Source organism: Rhineura floridana, chromosome 8 (genome assembly GCF_030035675.1).
Source record: "Rhineura floridana isolate rRhiFlo1 chromosome 8, rRhiFlo1.hap2, whole genome shotgun sequence".
Classification (NCBI taxonomy): Eukaryota; Metazoa; Chordata; class Lepidosauria; order Squamata; family Rhineuridae; genus Rhineura; species Rhineura floridana.
In genome coordinates, this window is record NC_084487.1 from 33,244,806 (window position 1) to 33,265,931 (window position 21,126).

Below are 21,126 nucleotides of genomic sequence, written 5' to 3' on the forward strand. Positions count from 1 at the left end.
TGTGACAAAATCTCCAGCTAGTTAGTGTTAAGCTGTGGAACAATTAAGATAATATGCAGGTTCTTATAGTGACATTTATATGTTGAATGCATCCAGTCATTCCTGAATCCTGTTTGAGTGCTTCAGGTGCCAGGATAAAGAAATGTGATATTGAAGGAGACTAATGACCATTTTGTCATCTGATCAACCATGACCTTGACCTAAATCATTATCTTAGCATGTTTTCTTTGGAAAATCTTCACAAGGTGGTAAGGGAGAGAGCCACACACAAGTTGGTTTTGAACAATTTATTCCTTTATGTTATCAAACCAAAGAACAAGCAGTTTTGATTCCCCCCCCCAATACATGGGCCATGTGTTGCTCACACCATGTCATTTGGGAGTAGAGAAGTAATGGCCTATTACAGACCTAGGTTTTTCTGAATGGGTTTCAACATGCCACATCCTCTTACCACAACTGCAATTAATATTGTGAACACAAGGCTTCAAAAGGAATCCCTACATTCCTATAAGTTAGCAGCTGTAAGAGCAGGAAATTAAAGACAGGAGTATGTGAGCTCTAGACCTAAGAGTACTTACAGGAAATATGTCCCCATTAATCTTAGTAAGCCCTTCTTCTGCTTCCACCAGGGATGGGGAACCTGTGGCCCTCCAGATGTCATTGGACTTCAGCTTCCACCACCCACAGCCAGCATGGCCAAGGATCAGGAATGAAGGGAGTTGTAGTCCAACAAGGTATGGAGGGTCACAGGTTTCCCATCCCTGGCTTATGCAAATATTGGAAAGGGTTGCTGTCCCTTTAATAATTATGTAAAAGGTAGAATACTGGAAGGTTCAGTTTGTCCCATCATAACGACCCAGTAACAGGAAAAACTGCAACTTCTGAGTTTAAGTCTATGCAATTATTTAGTCACAGAAGTCAAGAGACCAGAGCCTAAGCTCTAGATATGGTTTCATTCTGGAAAAGATTCTTCAGGCCTGACCTTTTCTTGCAGAAGCAGAATGAACTTTCTGATTGATCCAGGAGCTGTTTCAGAATCTAGATTTGCTGTTTCTTCTGGAGTAATCCCTAAGACACAGTGGGTTTATTTGGCTCTCCAGCATTGTAGGCTATACTGGGCATGCACAAATGCCTCCTGCACAAGTGTGATGCTTTACTAACATCACAGGTCACATTAGCCAGGAGGCCTCTGTCTCATTAAAACTGGTGCTGCAGCCTACGATGCCAGAAAGGCATGCGCCAAGGTCATTTGTCCTTGCATGACACAATGCACCACAGGAAACTTCATCTGCACTTACTTACTCATGGGACATGCAATGCAAGGAAAGCTTTCTGAACTCGCAATGAAACTATGCAAGTGCCATTATATTCTGTTGTGGTTCTGCAGAGGGCAAAAACGCACATCTACTGGCAAATTCAATTTGTAACAGAGTTACTTGACACCCCTGGTAACTGGAGGTACATAATGTTGCTGGATTTTGGAGACTAGGAGGAGCCACACTTTGGCCATACAATTCAACATAAGCCTGCTTCTTGGCCAGTAAGGGCTGGTGGTTCCATGTCAGTGGAATCCACTCCAGGTTTTAGTCCAAACTTTCAAACAGCTGTCCAAGGTGCTGACTATTCCACTGACATGGAGCCCCCAGCCACCACTGCTCTTGGCTTGGGTGTGCTACAGTAGTGGACAGGCTGTATTGCATTCAGAGAAAACAAGGGCCTAGTTCTCACTGAGATGGTAAAACTGTGTTTGGGCTGTACCACTACAGAGTGCAGAAGAGGCTCAAAGGACTAAATGCGCCTCTCTACAAAAAAATATTCCCTGCATCTTGAAAGCTGACATAATGAGCAGAAGGCTAGGCGACAATCCTTTCCCCTAATATTAAGGGCCAAACTACACATTACATTGGACACTCCATGTTTTCAGCAACCAACATAATGTTATTATTTTGTTGAAAGCAGCCACGGTGGGCAGAGGCAATCCCAATTTGGATCAGGGCTGCAGCATGGAAGCACGTGTGTCTAACTGCTATTATCCACAGAAGAGAAAACCTGCAGGCTTAAACATGTACGTCCTCCCCAAGTTCCTTAGCTGCAGCTACCAGCTATGATGAGGGTAGGTGAGGATCTGCATCATGGGGAGGGGGAAAGACCCTGTCCTCCATTCCAAATCCCTCCCAACCTTGTAGCTACTTTAACAAAAAGAAAATTACACTGGGAGCTCCACACATGAAGCTCTGTTGCAGTCTGCCCTTGGCCCTTTACATGGAGGGGTTTCCCTCCCTTTTGGTATGGAGAGACAATCTTGAGGGTACGAAGGAGAAAAGAGCAGCAGCAGCAGCAGCAATCTTGAGGATTTTAGACTTCCATGCTCTAAACCAGTTTCATTCATCTGTTCTTTCTATGATGGCCTTAAAAGAGAATGGTGTAAATGCATAACCTGACCCAATGTAGAATTTGTTCTGGAACTCCACCCTAATGGGAGGGAAAAGAAAGATTAAATGTTCTGTGTTCCACGAGGGGTTAGTTCCGTCTCACTCATTGGTTCCCAAACATTTCCTCCCAGTAACCGCTTGAAATTTTATGACCACTTCCTGCTTTTTCTGCCTGTTGTAGCAATTGTAATGTGCTGTGCTAGGTGCTCTATGATTTTTAACTGTATTTTTATTGCTGCTTTTATTTCTTATGCCGTATTTTCCTGCATTACAAGCTGCATTCCACAGGATTCAAATTGTAAAACAATCAAACACAATAGAAGAAATAAAAGAAGTAATAAAAATACAATTAAAAATCATAATGGATATTTAACGCGGACGTGCCACGGACCACCTGAATGAAGCTAACAGACCAGTGGTGGCCACGGACCACAGTTTGGGAACCTCCGGTCTAGTTTATTATTTATAGCTTACTTTTCTATTAAACAATAATTAAAGTAGCTTACAAACGGAAATACAATAAGATTATTATTATTATTCCTACTACTACTGTTATTATTATAGCAGATTAAAATATCCATTAAAACAAGAAGTAATAAAATGGCAGAAGTTATATAAAGGCAACAGTTCCCTACCAAGGGTTGCGGAAGGGCCACCAGCACAGAGATCTTGGCAATTACTGTAGATAGAATTTATCTCTCTGTGTTTGCCTTAGACTTAGAGCAATGCCTGATCACAGCAGGGGATTTGACAAAAGAATGCTAACATTTATCAGAGATGGGCAGTCTGTGGCCCTCCAAATGTTGATGGACTCCAACTCCCATCAGCCCCATCTAACATGGCCAAGAGTCAGGAATGATAGGAGCTGTAGTCCAACAGAGCCATAGGTTCTCCACCCATGCATGAGATCAGCATTCCACAATGTTGTGTCCCTCTAGATCAGCCTTTTTCAACCAGTGTGCCTCCAGATGTTGTTGGACCACAACTCCCATCAGCCTCAGCCAGCATTGCCAATGGTCAGGAAAGATGGGAGTTGTGGTCCAACAACATCTGGAGGCACACTGGTTGAAAAAGGCTGCTCTAGATGGTTTGGGCTACAAATCTCATCATCCCTGATTATTGGCTATGCTGGCTGGGGCTGAAGGAAACTGGTGTTCAAAACACCTACAGCGCACCAGCCTAGGGAAGGGTACATTAGAAGATGGTTTCTTGTGAATATGGTTCATGAGGAATGTTTGGGTTGGAAAAGCCATCAGAGTTGGAAAAGCCATCAGCCCCCACCCTCCAATGTCAGTGGGGCAGTGAATCTGCTTTGGGTTTTAGTCCAAACTTCCAAGTAGCTATCTGAGGTGCTGAACACCCTGGACAGCTCCTTGAAAGTTTGAACTAAAACTTGGAGCGGATTCACTGCCCCACTGACTTTGGAGCCACCGTACCCCCGCCCACAGTTGTTTGAGAGAGAGTGCATGAAAGAACAAAAGAAACAATTTTGAGGGGAACTCCTAGTGGATGCAATTCCACACTGGTAAGTGCCTATGGTAAGCTGTATTTAGGGGCAGTAAGGGCAGCAAAAAAACAATATTTTGCTGCCACTATCAAATCATCAATCTGCCGCCCAGCGGAGCTCTTCAGAATTGTCTGGGGCCTATTACACTCTGGCCCCAGGGACATGGTAGAACCATCTGAGGCCCGCTGTAATGAATTTGCTAGGCATTTCCAGGATAAACTCTTTAGCATCCGCCAGGACTTAGACTCCAGTGTTATAGCAGGTGAATCAAGCGAGGTATCCAGAGCACAGCGGTGTCCCAATTTCTTGAATGAGTTTCAGTTCGTGCAGCTTGAGGACGTTGACAAGGTGCTTGGACAGGTTCGTGCAACCACTTCTGTGCTGGATCCTTGCCTTCTTGGCTAATAAAAGCTAGCAGGGATGGAACAGCCGGCTGGGCCAGGAAAGTGATTAATGCCTCTCTGCGAGAGGGGGTGGCCCCTGGCTGCCTGAAAGAGGCAGTAGTGAGACCACTCCTGAAGAGGCCCTCCCTGTACCCAGAAAATCTTAATAACTATAGGCCGGTAGCAAATGTTCCATTCCTGGGCAAGGTCCTTGAACGAGTGGTTGCAGGCCAGCTCCGCACACTCTTGGATGAGACTGATTATCTGGATCCATTTCAGTCGGGTTGCAGGCCTGGTTTTGGCACAGAAACAGCCTAGGTCGCCCTGTATGATGACATTTGTGGGGAGAGAAACAGGGGGAGTGTGACTCTGTTGATTCTCCTTGATCTCTCAGCAGCTTTCGATACCATCGACCATGGTATCCTTCTCGGAAGACTGGCTGAGTTGGGAGTGGGAGGTACTGCATTGCAGTGGTTCCGCTCCTACTTGGCAGGTCGCCTCCAGAAGGTGGTGCTTAGGGAACATTACTCGGCACCCTGGACTCTCCAGTATGGGGTTCCGCAGGGGTCAGTTCTGTCCCCCATGCTGTTCAACATCTACATGAAACCGTTGGGTGCGGTCATCCGGAGCTTTGGAGTGCATTGCCATCAGTATGCTGATGACATGCAGCTCTATTTCTCCTTTTCATCTTCTTCAGGTGAGGCTGTCAATGTGCTGAACCGGTGCCTAGCTGCGACAATGGACTGGATGAGGGCTAATAAACTGAGGCTCAGTCCAGACAAGACTGAGATGCTGCTAGTGGGTGGTTCTTCTGACCGGATGGTGGATGTCCAACCTGTCCTGGATGGGGTTGCACTCCCCCAGAAGGAGCAGGTACGTAGCTTGGGGGTTCTCCTAGAATCATCTCTGTCACTTGAGGCTCAGGTAACCTCGGTGGCACGGAGTGCCTTCTACCAACTTCGGTTGGTGGCCCAGCTACGCCCCTATCTGGACAGGGATAACCTGGCTTCAGTTGTCCATGCTCTGGTAACCTCTAAATTAGATTACTGCAATGCACTCTACGTGGGGCTGTCTTTGAAGACGGTTCGGAAACTGCAGCTTGTGCAAAATGCAGTGGCCAGACTGGTAACAGGGACCAGACGGTCCGAACATATAAACCCGATTCTGGCCCGCTTGCACTGGCTGCCTTTATGTTTCCGAGCTCAATTCAAGGTGCTGGTTTTGACCTATAAAGCCTTACACGGCTTGGGACCACAATACCTGATGGAATGCCTCTCCCGATACAAACCCACCCGTACACTACGGTCAAGATCAAAGGCCCTCCTCCGGGTGCCTACTCCGAGGGAAGCTCGGAGAATGGGAATAAGGGAGAGGGCCTTCTCAGTGGTGCCCCCGAAGTTATGGAATGATCTGTTTGGTGAGGTGCGCCTGGCGCCAACACTGTTATCTTTCTGGCGCCAGGTCAAGACTTTCCTCTTCTCCCAGGCATTTTAGCATGTGTTTTATATTGTTTTAAATTTTTAAATTGTGTTTTAAATTGTTTTTTAAAAGACGTATTTTAAATTGTATTTGTTTTTAGTTACTGTAAACCGCCCAGAGAGCTTCAGCTATGTGACGGTTTACAAGTATAATAAATAAATAAATAAAGATGCAAGGATAGAAGCAGAGTGAGCAAGCTGTGAGCTAAAGGTTGGGAGTATCTTGTGCTGTAGCCGCCACTCTCTGGAGATCTGATGTAAGGTAGTAGATCTATTGCGTGGCAGGAGTGTACACAGGGCTCGTCTCCACCTATGCTCTACTTGTATAATTGCAAGTAAACTAAACATTACAAATGCTGCATACACACCATACATTTAAAGCACATGACCTTCCCCAAAGAATCCGGGAACGGTAATTTACGCTTCACAGAGCTACAGTTCCTAGCACCATTAAACTACAGTTCCCAGTTTGGGAAAAGTCATGTGCTTTAAATGTATGGTACGTATGCAGCCAAAAATACCAAAAGTCTCCTATCCCCTGTTCTGCAGGACAGTGTCCCTGACTGGGGACATGCAGAAGTATTTCCTTTTATTATTATTTTTATTGACCCTTTTTCTCCTCAAAACCCCACCCAGGTTACCTACCAGTGAAGCCTCAGTGCATGCAGGAACGCAGAGAGGCCCTCCATGATCAGTAGAATGGCTACAGTCAAAACAGCAAAGATGGCAAAGAGGATGAAGACCGCAATGAGTCCTATCCGGTTACTGAATTGAAACCCATTTATCATCACCTGGCCCCAGAGGACCTCTGAGAGCTCTGGAGAAGCAAAAGAGAAGAGAGCACAGAAGAACATGGCAAGTGAGAAATAGTCATGAGCAACAATACAATGAAGCCCATTCAGACAGGAGATTCTTGTACAAAGGATAAAACCATAAATCCCCCCTGCCCCCAGTTCTGGGAATTGTAGCTCTGTGAGGGGTAAACTACACTTCCCAGGATTCTTGGTGTGGGGGGACTTGCTTTAAATGTATGGTATTCTGTAGCCAGCCTAGGGCTCCATCCTCTTTCTTGTAATCACACTCAATATTTGGTGTGACCACAGCTCTGTAAACCAATCAGATTTGGCTTTGCAGTGATGTCACCGAGGGCAAACAGCCAGCTCAGAGTGAGGACAATGCTGCCTGCATCGGTCATTTGGGTGAACGCAATCAATTTGGCCACTGATCACCCTTGCACTGTATGGGCGAAACGTTTTACATCCTTTCAATTCAACTCCACCAAATTGCCAAAAGGGGTGGTGGTGTTTTGTTCGCACTGCCAAAAATGTTCATAAAAGTGCTTCCCACTTTGTGGCTCACTTTTAGCTTAAATGTGCTTAACTTTGTCCCCATTGTGCCCATTGTCATCTAGTTCCTAATTATCTGTTACCAATTTAGATCCTCCATGGCACAGATGGAGAACCTGTGGTTCTCCAGATGTAGTTGGCCTTCAAGTCCCATCATCCCGGTATGGCTGATGGGAATTGGAGTCCAAAAACATCTGGAGGGTACCAGGCTCCCCACACCTGGTCTGTGGGGATGCCTAGCATTAATATTGTCTTATCCCATGCTACAACGCATTTGCTACTCTTAAAGGTGAGCACCACAACCCCAAAACTCACGTGCATGAGCCAAGCTCAGCGCCCAGAGCCGAAGGTAAGAAGCTGTGTTGGAAATGCAACCGAGACAATATTCAATGGTGTGAATGGCCTGGTGAACAAAGATGTCTCCAAAGTTGAACTGGAACAGATTTTAAGGGGAAAAAACACAAAATATATTGTGGCCAGGGGGATTCAAAGAACCCCATAATTGGTTCTCCCTCCCAAAATATTTTAAATTTAGTTTTCTCAAACAGCAGAGCACCACCACCACTACCAAAACTGCAGTCATTCTTGAGTTGTACTAATGATGTTGACTTCAACAGGAGAAGCCACTCAGCCCATTGTCCAACTGAGCCTACACACCTGGGTCTCAGAGTGACGAAGAGTTAATTTCCACAACTATTATGGAGGTGCATAGTTACCATGAGGTTTCCCACGGTGAAATGGCCTTGTCACCACTCAAATTATAAGGGGATAACAGAAAGCACAGTGCCCTTAACTTTTTTGGAAGCCCTGTTACCCTACTGTGTTTAGAAGGCTATGCAGAGCATGATTCTGAACTTGGAGTCAGGGGAGTGGTCAATCAGATGCCTTTGGGAAGCCCACAAGCAGGACATGAGCACAGTAACACCCTCCTGCTCATGTTCCCCAGCTGACATGCCCAGAGCAACAGATAGCCTTATCAATGATGAATTTGTCTAAGCCACTTATGAAGCCATATAGGTTGGTCTCCCTATCCACTTTCTCCACAGCATGCATAATCTGATGTAGCTGTTATGTTATGGCTTCTTTCCATGCCGCCTTTTGGCCAGAAAGGACCCCAAGGTGGCCCACAAAGAATACACACAAATACAAAATACAAGTAAGAAAAGAACAATACAATTTACAAAAAATTAAGACAACAAGTTATTAACACTTTAAAAAAGCTGAGCCATGTCTGTCCCCTTCTCCTTGCCGTCTAGTTTCTAAACTAAAAAGTCTCAAATGTAACTCTCTCACAGGAGAGTTTTTCCAGCCTCTTGATTATTTTGGTTGCCCTTTTCTGCCCCTTTCCCAGCTCCAAAAGATCCTTCTTAAGGTGCAGCAACCAGAACTGTTCACATCCTTCCAAGAGTGGCCACACCACTGTGGAATTCATTAAGAGTTCCCTCTACCTTTCTCCTTACATTTTCTTATTAGAATATGCAATGTAATATAGAATTTCTTTAAAAAAAAAAAGACAGCAAAATCTATGTAATCATTGCAGCCAGTATTCTGTCACAGCATACTCAGCCACACCATTTACAGGAGCACAGCCATTTTATTTAGACTGTACGTCTTTTGGGGCAGAAACTTGTTTTTATTGATTTACTTTATGGACGGTGCCATGGGCATCTGATGGCGCTATATAAATAAATGATGATGACGACGACAACAGTTGATGTGGGGTTTGCAGTGGCAAGCAAGAACACACCATGCATAGGAACATATGAAGCTGCCTTCTGCTAAGTCAGTATTGTCTACTCTGACTGGCAGCAACTCTCCAGGGTCTCAGGCAGGAGCTTTTCCCAGCCCTACCCAGAGACACCAGGGATGTAACCTGGGACCTTCTGCATGCAAGGCAGATGCTCTACCACTGAGCTACAGCCTTCCCAGCCCTCTTCATGCAAGAGAAGGAAGGTGTGTGCAAGCTCCCTTTTCACATAACTCAACTGTTCTTCACTCAATGGAGGGGGATTCAAGGAATATATAATGCAAGTTGCAGTGGCCACTGCTTGCTCTGATGTCAGTGGAGCAGTGAATCCACTCCAGGTTTCAGTGCAAACTTTCAAGGAGCTGTCCAAGGTACTGAACCTATTTTGGGAGTGGGTTTCAGCACCTTGGACAGATGTTTGAAAGTTCACACTAAACCCTGGAGAGGATTCACTACCCCACTGACATCAGAACCACCAGTTTCCACTGAATGCAAGGTTGTAGAATTCAGGCTGTATTTATTAGTATACGCACATAGGCACAAAGGGTGTGTGTGTGAAGGACAATGTGCTATTTTACAGTCTTTCCTCAAGTCTTCCTGTTCCCCAATCCTACCTCTTCCTCATGGTCGTTATGTCCTCCATGCTCACCAGCACTGTGGTCTTCTTGAACTGTTTTCTTAGAACAGTTAGACTCAATGATCTCCACTTCAATGTCTCCAGTGGGGCTCTCTGACAGTCCAGGTGAAACCAGCTTAAGAGATGTAAAACAGAGAAAGGCCGTTGTCAGCATACGGAGAGCCCTTTGGTCCCCTACTTTCTCCAAAAAGCAGATCCAGCAGAAAGTAAGGACATAAAACGAGCCTACTGGACCAGCCCAACGGCCCCTCTACAGCCCACAAGTAGGACCTGAGCACAAGGGCACCCTATCTTCCTGCGGTTTCCAGGCATGCTTCCTCCGACCATGGAGGCAGAGCATAGCCATTATGGCTAGCAGCTGAGCTGGGGGACCTTTTTCAGCCCAAGGCCAGCATTCTCCGATGTGCAGCCTTCCAGGAACTGCATGCCAGTGGTGTGTGGGGCCAGAGGTAAAAGTGGGTGTGTGGGGCAGAAGCAAAAGTGGACAGGACCTGATGCAACAGAGCAACGGATACCATTCTTACTTTTGCACAGCAGGCTACATTAGAGCCACTCAAAAGTTGAGAGAATTTTACATTCACAGAACCACACACCCCTCTTCATCCCCCATGAAGACACGCAAGGGGCATCATCGCAGTTCAATAACAGATTCCATCCAGGCAAAAAGGAGTCAAGCGGGGGAGGCATGGAGCAGGGCTGGTGTGGGGCTCAGCTTGGGAAGAATCCAGAGGGCTGGATAGAGAGGCCTTGGGGAGCATGTTGGCTCCTAGATCTGAGGTTCCCCACCCCGGTCTAAAGAGACTGAATACGTGGATTACATAGTAATCAAGACGTGTATTCCTACATGCATGAAGCGATCCATTTCTCAATCATGTTTCTGTCAAAGAATTTACTAGCCATCAATTACACATCTTAACAAGCTAGAAAAGGTTCTTATTCTTAAGCAAGGCTTTGAATGATAAATGGACGTGTAATAGTCAGCTGCTATGGGGAATGTATAAATGTGATTCAAATGTTGAAACAATGAATAACAGGGCAATGAAAACTATCTTTTAATGAAATCACCATCGAAGAAATTAATTTTGCATGTATAAGACAGACAGACAGACAGAGAATGAGAGAGAGAAGGCATTTGTTAGCAAGTCATTTTCAGTGGTTTAAGGGTTTTGCCATTAAAATACGGAGTTGCATTAGAACAGTTTTCATTTCAGATTGACTGGATTCAAGAGCCGTGTAGTCTAGTGGATAAAAAGTTAATGATGGACCAAGAAGACTTGGATTCAACCTTCTGCTCAGACATGAAGTATATTGTAGGGCCATTGATTAAATCAGTGTTTCTGCCAAAACTACCTCACAGGGTTGTTGGGAGAGTAAAACTAGACAGCCCCATGCACACGGCCTTGGGTCCTTGGGAAAAGGGTAGGATGCACAAGTACCAAATAAATAAATCCAATGTGTTTTGTATGTAAAAATCGGGGACAGTGTTACTTGTTTGTTCTGGAAGCTCAATTTGGAGAAAGGCCCGTAAATATATAAAAGTATTACCAAAAGTGCATTTCATTATATGGAGGCCAGTTTATACATTCAGCAGAACCTTGAGGAAAAGGTCTCATTTACTATACCACTTCTGGATCCAGGTTGGGGGAGGTTCATGATTGAACAGTCTCCCCACTGAGGGAGGGAAAACCCTTCCCTGCATATAGAAAAGTAGTGCATCATGAAGAAGGGTTTAGCCGACCCTGTCTCTGAGATCCATTTTTTTCTATCTGTAGAGAATTTTCTTTTGTACACATGAACATTCACAGATGCAAATCCCTATTCCCTGGTTTCCTAGAAACCAGAGCTAGTGGCAGTACCTGGCATCCTTAGGTAGCTGCCAAGGGGCCATCATTCCAGAGGTTCCACCCCCTCTGGTGCTCAAGTTGGAAACAACACTACATTGAGGCATTTGCGAGGAGGTCAAGATGGGGATGGCATGCAGGCACTAGTTGTAGTTTCTGTGCAGCACTACCACCAATAATAAGCCCAGAGGCATGCCAGGGGAGCACTGGATGAAACTTTGCTGTGGTCCTCTTCTAACCTGGAGCCAGCCCTTATGGAAACAGGGAATAACTATTCAAGCAGTTTAAACTGGTTTGGTATATATGCTTGAATCCAGAAGCAGTTATCACAATCAACTATATAATTGTGTTGCTTGCCACATAACCTTGGCTGAAGGGCAGTCTGCTGATAATAACAGGGAAAGTCCCACTGTCCCACAGTTTGGATTCCAAACTGCCTGAGGCATCACCAAAACATACTGGGTTCATTCAGATGTAACACCAAATTGTGGTTTGTTTTAACTCCAAATCGTTACTTGTGTCTCAAGCATATAGGTAAACCATGATTTGTGCTTGATCCTTCTTCCTCTGCCTTCCTGGAATATTCCCAGATGTTATCCCAATTGGCAGCCTTTCAAGATAGAGCAATATCACAACTCATGACCAGTTGGTTCAGAAGTAACACCAAAGTATGGTTTGCAAACCAGCTTCAAACCATGTTACAGTGCTGCTCAAAAGTAGATAAGATTGCCCTGGAAGGTGATTGTCAAGGACTAGCTCCCAAAACCTGGGAAGTGTTGTCAGCAGTTACCCAATGTCTTGGTTCTAAAACCAACCCTGCAAGGTAGTATACTGCCACCACTCCTTATGTCCAACCAGACTGGGCCAGTAGACTTCCAGACTTTACTGGAGATCCCTTCAATTCCAAAGAAGAAAAAGCTAAAAAACTGATTTTCTGCTTCCTGAGCCTTAGGCTAACAAAATTACCCAGTAGCAGACAACCAAGAAGGAAGGAAACAATAAATTTGTCCTAGCTCTATACATATCAGAAAGAGCATTTGACCCAACAGGAACAAAACACACAGCACAGCAGAGATCATCAAGGTATCAGACAAAAGTGTGAGGCACAAGAACCAAGAATAGGCCTAGCTTTACACCAAAAAAAAAGCATAGGAACTAGATGAATCTTACAGTCAGAAGGCTTCTAGCCTGGAACTTTCCAGCAGTTTGTTATACTGCACACTGGATTCCACGCCCCCACTAATAGGAAGCGACCAGCTGCCACTGCTTCCCGGTGTATGATTCTATGCCTTCAGAGCCTGATTTTGGAATGGCTTGCAAACCATGATTTGGCATTGTGTCTGAGCCATCCCAGCATTATCTTAATTCCGTCCTGCAGAAGGACTGGTAAATGTCAGATAAGGAAAGAGAGGACTCAACTGTGGGAGTGGCATTTTTTCACTCCTGATCTTCATTTAAGCTAACTTGACCCCAAATTGTCTTTACCCAAGCAAGGAGGCAAAATGTTACAAGACATCTTTGTACTTACCATACGCTGAGCTCTCTGATGCCTGGCTCGAAGGATGAAGGGCTTAATCAAGAGCATCCAAGGAATAGAAATCAGGGCAAAAATGACGAGAAAGGTTTGTACTTCTTGCTAGGAGGAAAGAAGACAGATAGAAAGATAATCAATATATACATATAAATCTGCTTAAAGCAAAGTTCAGTGTCCATTATCTTTCAAAAAAGGAACTGTGCTGTAACACTGCAAAATAACAGCACTGTCCCATTCAATGGAATTATGCAAAGTCTGGATTCAAAACCTTATCAGATTCCTGGGTGGGAAGGAGAAGGTGAGTGCAGATGACAGTGTCACCACACATTTTGCCACATAGCTACAACTGGGATTATTCTTACTCCTGGCAGTATGGTTTAGGTCATTGAGATCCCAGAGCTTGCCCTGAGATAGTTTCGATGTGCATGTATTTAAAGCAAAGATACAAATTACCATCTGGCCATATGTCTGCACATAATGTGCAGTAGTAAAGTCCTTCTTACCACATATCAGCATGCTACAGCCCTCTTTCACTCACTTGGGAGGTACAATCCATGGATTTTTATTATTTATTTATTATTTAATTTGTATCCCGCCCTTCCGCCCAGCAGGAGCCCAGGGCGGCAAACAAAGTGCTAAAAACACTTTACAACATCATAAAAACAGATCTTAAATACATTAAAACAAAACAGCGTTAAAAACATTTTTTAAAAACAACTTTAAAAAAGGGTTAAATACATTATTAAAAAACGTATTAAGCAATTCTAACACAGATGTAGACTGGGATATGTCTCAACCTAAAAGGCTTGTTGAAAGAGGAAAGTCTTCAAAAGGCGCCGAAAAGATAGCAGATAGATAGAAAGATAGCCTGCCTAATATTCAAAGGGAGGGAATGTGACAGAAGTGTATGTGTGTGAATATCACAACCACATGGGTGGCATTAACTGCACATGTATTTCCACTGAGGGCCATCCTGCTTGCAAGGGATGGCAATGATCAGATAGGAGCCCCCTCCACTAACTGCTCAACTCACATGGCTGTAGTATCTACATGCATACCTTAGCCTCATCATATACTGTTATATCACTGGGAAACTGCTGTATGGGAAATAGACCAGAAGATTGGTGAGGAGATAAGATGGCCTGTGACAATTGTTCCTTCATGTTTGATTTTCTGGCTGTCTGACTTGACTCTCTAACTATGAATTTAGCAGCCAGGCCCTTTAGGAGACTGCAAGCCTGTTTGAGGCTTAACTGGCTATTTGCCCAAAGAGATTGTAAGCTTGCTAGCTTAATTAGGTGTTTTCTTAAAAGTAGCCACCTGTTCAGGACAACATCCTTGAAGTTTGGGAGAAGTCCTTATCTGTTGAGGTGGATAGTTGATGTTCTTGGCTCATCTGCAAAAATATTCATAAACGTTGATAAAGGTTGGGAATCTGACCTTCCAGCCAGATGCAACTAATTAAGTTGGTTCAAACTAAGTGCAACCAATTAAGTTGGAGCTTAACAACCAAGAACGTGACCATCACGACAGGTGTGATTGATGAGGTTGTTGTTGAGAATCAGCATCCAGCCTTTGGAGCTTTTAATTATATACAGTAAGTACCAGAGCTTGGAAAAGTTACTTTTTTGAACTACAACTCCCATCAGCCCCAGCCAGCATGGCCACTGGATTGGGCTGATGGGAGTTGTAGTTCAAAAAAGTAACTTTTCCAAGCTCTGGTAAGTACCTAATATTTGTTTGGTGCAGACCTGGACCGGTGAGGTGCTACGTACTAGCCATTAGCTGGGGTCTCTCCGTTGTCATTCACTTGGAGATCCCAACAACTAAATGGAGAAAGTAAGCTCAGTAGATTTTGCTGTCTGTATCCTTTTGCCTGCTACTGAGTAAAATCTTTGACTTTCACCTACCTGTGTGTTTATCGCCTCTGAATCCAGAAGAACTCTTGCCAGTTGGCAATACAACTGCTTCCACACACACAGTGTGTGTGTGTGTAAGTTGGTTGTAGGGATGGGGAAGCAATTCGCTTTGGTTCCCATTTAAAGCCAAATTTATCAAATTCGCACTTTCCAAAACAACATGAGAACCGAACCATGGCTATTATTTGAAATTCACACATCCGAATTTTGCAGTGCAGTTCTCCAACTAAGCAATGTTTGCAAAACATCATATATTAGGGGGAAGTGTGCATAAAAATGAAGATATTAATGAAAATAACATACAAAGATGCATTATATTGGGAGAAATAGCTTGCAAAAATGTGTACATTAGTCAAAACGGCATACAAAAATGTGTTGAGAAATTCTCACTAAAGTGCTAGAGAATTTTCATAAGTTTTTTTTTAATTCAAATTGCTGCAGATATGTGGAGAACTGAATTGAAGATTGGAAAATGAAAAACTCAGAGAACCGAAACGGACAGATCTTTCCATCCCTAGTTGATTATCTATATGGGCTCATTTGCCTTAAAACTGTGGGGGGGGGAGGGAGTTGAACAGTTTCTGCTTCATTTTGGGCACCTCCCACTGCAGGTTAGTAGCATTTACAAGCCTTTTGCAAGAGAATTCAAAGAGACTACACAGAGATGGTGACAGGTAGCATTGAGTGGGCAGGATCTTGCCACTGAGAAATTTGACATTTATAGGCCCAAATTCATATAGAAAATGTTCCTTCTTTCTAGCTGCCTTAATTTGCTCGCCTTGCCATCACTGCCACCCCCACCCCCACTCTGCAGTACCATTTCCAGATCCTAGTCTAGTTTATTGTCATTCAACCTGAATGACTGGTTTAAGTCAAGCCAGCTTACGTAAGTCATTAGAAAGCCATTTTCGGTGCTTATTGCTCATTCAGTTGCAGCTATGACGAAAGCCTTCCACTAGGGCGCTGGGTTCCATTTTTTAACAGCACTCATCAGTCTGATGAACAGGACAGTTGTCCAGAGCACCAGGTGTATAGGAGGTAGGGATGGGAAGTTCTGTCAGTTTTGGTTCTCTCAGTTTCTCATTTTTCCAATTTTAAATTAAGTTCTCCACATTTCTGCAGAAATTTATGATTTTTTAAAAAAGATCCTCATGAAAATTCTCCAGCATTTTCGTGCGAATTTCTCCAAATAAATAATTTTTATATGCAGTTTTGACTTAATGTACACATTTTTGCAAGCAATTTCTCCTAACATAATGTTGGAAGTGGGGCAAGAGCAACTCCTGTTTTGTTCTTTTGTTTATGTTCCAGAAGGGAGACAGAGCTAGGGTCCTCCAGATGGATAGGCTTGTTTACCTTTACCTGTGATGCTCTGACTGACTTCCTTCCGGCTGCTAGACTGTGACGTCTTTAGGGAAGCTTACCTGCCCCTCCTCCTTCCGCCCTTTCTTTTTTTCTTTCTTCTCTGACTGTCTGGGAGAGAGGAGACATCTCTTTGTCTCTGCTCTCTCCAAGCCATAAGGCTAACTTCCACACCTGGGCGTTACGCCTCCAACTTAGCTAGTTAGTTAGAACTGGGTATGCCTTTCTGTCTACAATGTATTTCTATAAATAAAGTAGTTTTTCTTATTTTACTAAGTCTCCAGTCTCAGTGATGCTGATGCAGGGTAAAAGCCTGCTTTCTTAGGTAAATGCACGCACACGCTGGCACAATCGCATTTCAACATCTACTGTTACTCTGCTGCTGTGATGTTGCTTTAAACTAAATTAAGCACACACAATACACACAGCGCAACACATAATGCATTTCTGTATGCTATTGTCATTAATATATTCATTTTGTGTACACTTTCCCCTAATATATGCCTTATTGTCTGCATTGCAAAATTCGGATGAGTGTGAATTTTGAAGGATGGCTGTGTTTTGGTTTTCATATTGTTTCAGAAAGTCCAAATTTGACACATTCAGCTTCAAATGTTAACTGAATTTAATTTCTCGCCCATCCTCACCTAATAGGAGGATGGGACTTATATGGCCAACTGCCCAGTCTTCTAGCCATCCCATATCCATCCTCTTGTCCAGCTACATTAATACTGATTCCAAGGGCCAAAATAGACCTAGAAGGGGCAGGACTTCTACATAGCATATGCCGGAGTGTAGGGATGAATGACAAATCTGCTGAATTCAGATTTACCACCAGATTATAATCGACATATTCTCCATCTTAATTCTTCTTCTTTTTCTTCTTCTGACACAACAACATACATGACTTGTTTTGGGACATTTTACTATCCCCAGAATTTAGCTTAGGGGAGTAAAATGTCCCCAAAACGTGTCTATGTAACTTGATTGGACGTTGAGGAAAAGGGGTTTAAGTTGGAAATGCAGTTTGTTAAAAGAAATGATCCTATGCCTTCTGAAAAATGCAATGGTTGTGGCTATAGATCAGTGTAGTTACTATTTGAGAAACACAAAGATACCCTGGGAAACCACTGAACTTTGAAAGTGCCTATTGACAATTAATTGGGACTTCGTTTATTTATTTATTTATTTATTTATTTATTTGTTATATTTAGATCCTGCCCTTCCTCCCAGTAGGAACCCAGGGCGGGATATAAAAATATCCCCCTCTGTTCGGGGGGGAGGGAAATTTCCAACTTTCGAGCTTCTTGCTCAACAGCATGATGATAAATCAAGAGTGCTTGCTAATAATTCACTAATCTATTTCATGCAAGCTCATGTACGTAGCCTGAAACTGAGTGATTTTGTGACATTACAGGACACACTAAGTCTGTTACAGAATAGCTGCTTTTTGCTCCTGAGATGAAACTTCTGAATACAGTGAAGTTCATCTGTAACATCTGAAGTCTCTGCTTGTCTGATTTCTCAATGTCAGTTTTTTATAAGGAGGAGAGCCCTCTTGCAGTACTGGCAGATCCAGGGCTCTTATACAATAACATGCCAGTTTCCAACAGAATACAGCTACCACACAGTTCCTCTCCCTTATTCCCTAATAAACAGTCGATAGCTGTGCCTAAATCACCCTTCCTCAACTTGGTGCCCTCCATATGCTTTGGACTACAATTCCCATCAGCCTGAGCAGCATTTTACGTTAAATTATTTTGTGAGAACATTTTCCTGTAAAAATGTTAACACATAAATTCACTGTATGTTTGATTGAAGTGTACTTCCTCAAGTTAATAACAAGGTTCCTAGGGGAAGGCAAAGAGTCCATACCTGATGCTCGTATAGGGGAAGATTTGTCTTGTCGTTGTAACTAAACAGAAACATGTTGATAAAATGGATGAGGATGCTTGGGGCATCTTGGGCGACAGTGGCATCGTATTGGCACCACTTGAAAATAATCATGAAAACCAGGTAACCAAAGAGGGAGAGGATGAAAATCATCTCTGGAATGAATTGCAGGATGATGTTGATGGTTTGCTTGAAATAACTGGAAAGACATGAGCCAAGACAAGGAAAAGCATCAGCGTGGATGGTCAGTGGTCACACTGTGGAAGCGAAGAGAGTTTTATAGCAGCTTCCCCAAATGTGTTGTCCTCCAAATCATTGCTACACTACAACTACCATCATTGCTTGACCATTGGCTATGCCGGCTGGGCCTGCTGGCAGTCGTAGTCCAACAACATCTAGAGGGCACCATGCTGGGAAAAGCTGGTTTACAGGATGATGTGGAAGGATGGAGAAAACTTGGGTCACATTAAATCATCGGTTTGGTGTGGTGATGCCAACAGAAACCACCTTCACCATGTAGAGGCCCTCTGACTTGATCTGATCACAGGCCTCTCTTGACAGGAGTTTAATTAATTAATTCAGTCTATCAGGCACACTGAGGAGTGAAACCCAACATTCTTCTTTGTGAGGGATCTGGGCACTGAAGATGTAGACAGGTGAAAATAAGGATGAGATGGCAGAGATCACAAATGAGGAACAAAGGCAGCTGGGCCTGGGACTTTGAGCTCTCCTAGGCATGGCAGCGAAATAGGAATCCAATTTGGAACTCCCAGCAAGCCTACCAATGAATCACACAGTAGTGTACCACAACAAGCAATATTTGCATTAAATGTGGGGCAGTCATACTTACATGTGGTTGAAGAGACTGAGCACCACGCCAAAGACCATGTGTGAGATCCCCATGACAACAGACATCTTCATTTTGTAGGAGTTTAAAAAAGTCAGCTTGTTGTTCGCAATGTTCCAGATCTTGGAGAAACAGGGAAGAAGACAAACAGAACAGAAAGAAAATAAAAAGTTATAAGTTAGTGTGCTTAAGGTCACATGATCACAAAGAAAGAAGGCATCATCCCGCTAATTTTAAAATAATGTCACTCATCCAATGCAAAAACGTTTGAAAACTCAAACTCTTCTGAAAACACTTCAGCAGGAACCATTGGCATTACTGCTAAATTATTTTATTGAGAAGACATGATTCACTAGAAAAGACCATAACGCTGGCAAAAACAGAAGGGAGTAGAAAAAGAGGAAGGCCAAACAAGAGATGGATTGATTCCATAAAGGAAGCCACAGACCTGAACTTACAAGATCTGAACAAGGTGGTTCACGACAGATAGATGCTGTTGGAGATCGCTGATTCATAGGGTCACCATAAGTCATAGTCGACTTGAAGGCACATAACAACAACAAATAGTAAACAAGCTATTGACATAATCTCTCATTTAATATCAGCTGCAAAAAATGTTGATAACCCCAAAATAAAAGGAGTTAGAAACTCCTAGTATAGTGAACTGAGAGATTAAACGTTAGAGTTTATTGGGGGAAAGTTGAAGTTGACTTTAGGCGAGGAGTAAAGCAGAAGATTGAGGCTAGGGATTTATATTTTCAATAGTGAGATAACAGAGAGGTCTTAGAAAATAATTGGATGGGGTTTTTTTAGATTTGAATTATTTTGTAATTTGTACTGATAATGAAGCAAAATTGTAGGAACATAATTGTATAATGTTATATGAATTATCTACCTTGAGTTTTAAAAACTCACACACATACACACACTTCTGTGAACCTACATAAATATTCTGCATCCTCCTCTGGATCCAAGAAAACATTCTTGAAAACACAGGAAAACATTCACCTCATTTTAACAATAGGAAAGCAAAGGCAGAATATAACCAGGCCGGGCAAAGGGTTCACAATGAAAATCTCTTGAGTTGATTGGACAGCAAAAGGTAAAGGTAAAGGTGTCCCCACACTTATAGTGCGAGTCATTTCCAACTCTTAGGGTGACGTCTTGTGACGTTTACTAGGCAGACCGTATATATGGGGTGGGATTGCCAGTTCCTTCCCTGGCCTTTCTTTACCCCCCAGCATATGCCGGGTACTCATTTTACCGACCACGGATGGATGGAAGGCTGAGTGAACCTCGACCCCTTTTACCAGAGATTTGACTTCCTCCTTCCGTTGGAATCGAATTCCGGCTGTGAGCAGAGCTTCGGCTGCGTTACCGCCGCTTACCACTCTGCGCCACGGAGGATCTTGGTTGGACAGCAAGCAGAACCCAAATGTTCTAAGAAGGATGATAGCTCAGTGGTAGAGCATCTGCTTTGCATGCGAAAGGTCACAGGTTCAATCCCTGGTGTCTCCAAGCAGAGCTGGGAATGTCCCCTGTCTGAAACCCTGGAGATCTGCTACAGGTCCGTGGAGAAGTATTGAGCTAGATGGCACAATGGTCTGACTCACCATAAACAGCCATAGCATTTGATGAGAATGAGAGAGAGAGAGGGAGAGAGAGAGATCTTGGACAATTTTTAAAATGTAGCTGCCCCTGCTTCTTAACACTAGTTGACAAAGACTTGATTTAAGACTGAAAAAATGAAAAACGGAGAGAACTGAAATGGACAGATCTTTCCATCCCTTCCTGGAACATAGAGCTCCTTTGATCTTGCCTCGCCCCATCCTGCCAAGTGCTAGCATCACTGCCGCTGGGAGGGTTCCACTACCACTTCACACACACACCCCTCACACACTTCTGCTGCATTGATACACATACACAGGGACCCTTTCACACTAATGCTGAATACACAGTTGCTGGGGTTGTGGCAACTAGATACAATCCTGCTCTCCATTCCCCCCCCCCCACTGTTTGTGGGAGGGGGTTGAGGGTGGATGCATATTCCTCACGCAAATGTCTACATTGTTTTAAAAGTGCTGTTTATATCTTGTAAGTCTACAGACTGCCTTAACTGAAAGGCAGCACAGAAATCTGACAATTGAACCAGGATGAGCTTGCAGGTCCATCCACAGTCTACTACTGTATGGCTGATATT

The 21,126-nt window shown here is 43.6% G+C and overlaps 1 protein-coding gene across 3 annotated transcripts in view; it reads right to left on the reverse strand.

Annotated features, from left to right (window-relative positions):
- Positions 1–328: 328 nt before the first annotated feature.
- ATP6V0A4 (ATPase H+ transporting V0 subunit a4) overlaps positions 329–21,126 on the reverse strand; it is a 51,382-nt gene continuing 30,584 nt past the window's right edge. The window contains exons 14-22 of one of the 3 annotated variants that reach the window (XM_061638823.1): positions 18,930–19,048; positions 18,062–18,278; positions 12,896–13,007; positions 11,912–11,929; positions 11,579–11,602; positions 9,508–9,599; positions 7,462–7,579; positions 6,446–6,617; positions 329–2,472 (exon numbers count right to left, since the gene is read on the reverse strand). In XM_061638823.1, the coding sequence (XP_061494807.1) occupies positions 2,382–2,472; positions 6,446–6,617; positions 7,462–7,579; positions 9,508–9,599; positions 11,579–11,602; positions 11,912–11,929; positions 12,896–13,007; positions 18,062–18,278; positions 18,930–19,048 (963 nt within the window). In that variant the 3' untranslated portion in view covers positions 329–2,381. Of the gene's footprint in view, positions 2,473–6,445; positions 6,618–7,461; positions 7,580–9,507; positions 9,646–11,578; positions 11,603–11,911; positions 11,930–12,895; positions 13,008–18,061; positions 18,279–18,929; positions 19,049–21,126 lie in introns of all 3 variants that reach the window. The other 2 variants (XM_061638822.1, XM_061638824.1) reach the window with 2 other exon arrangements.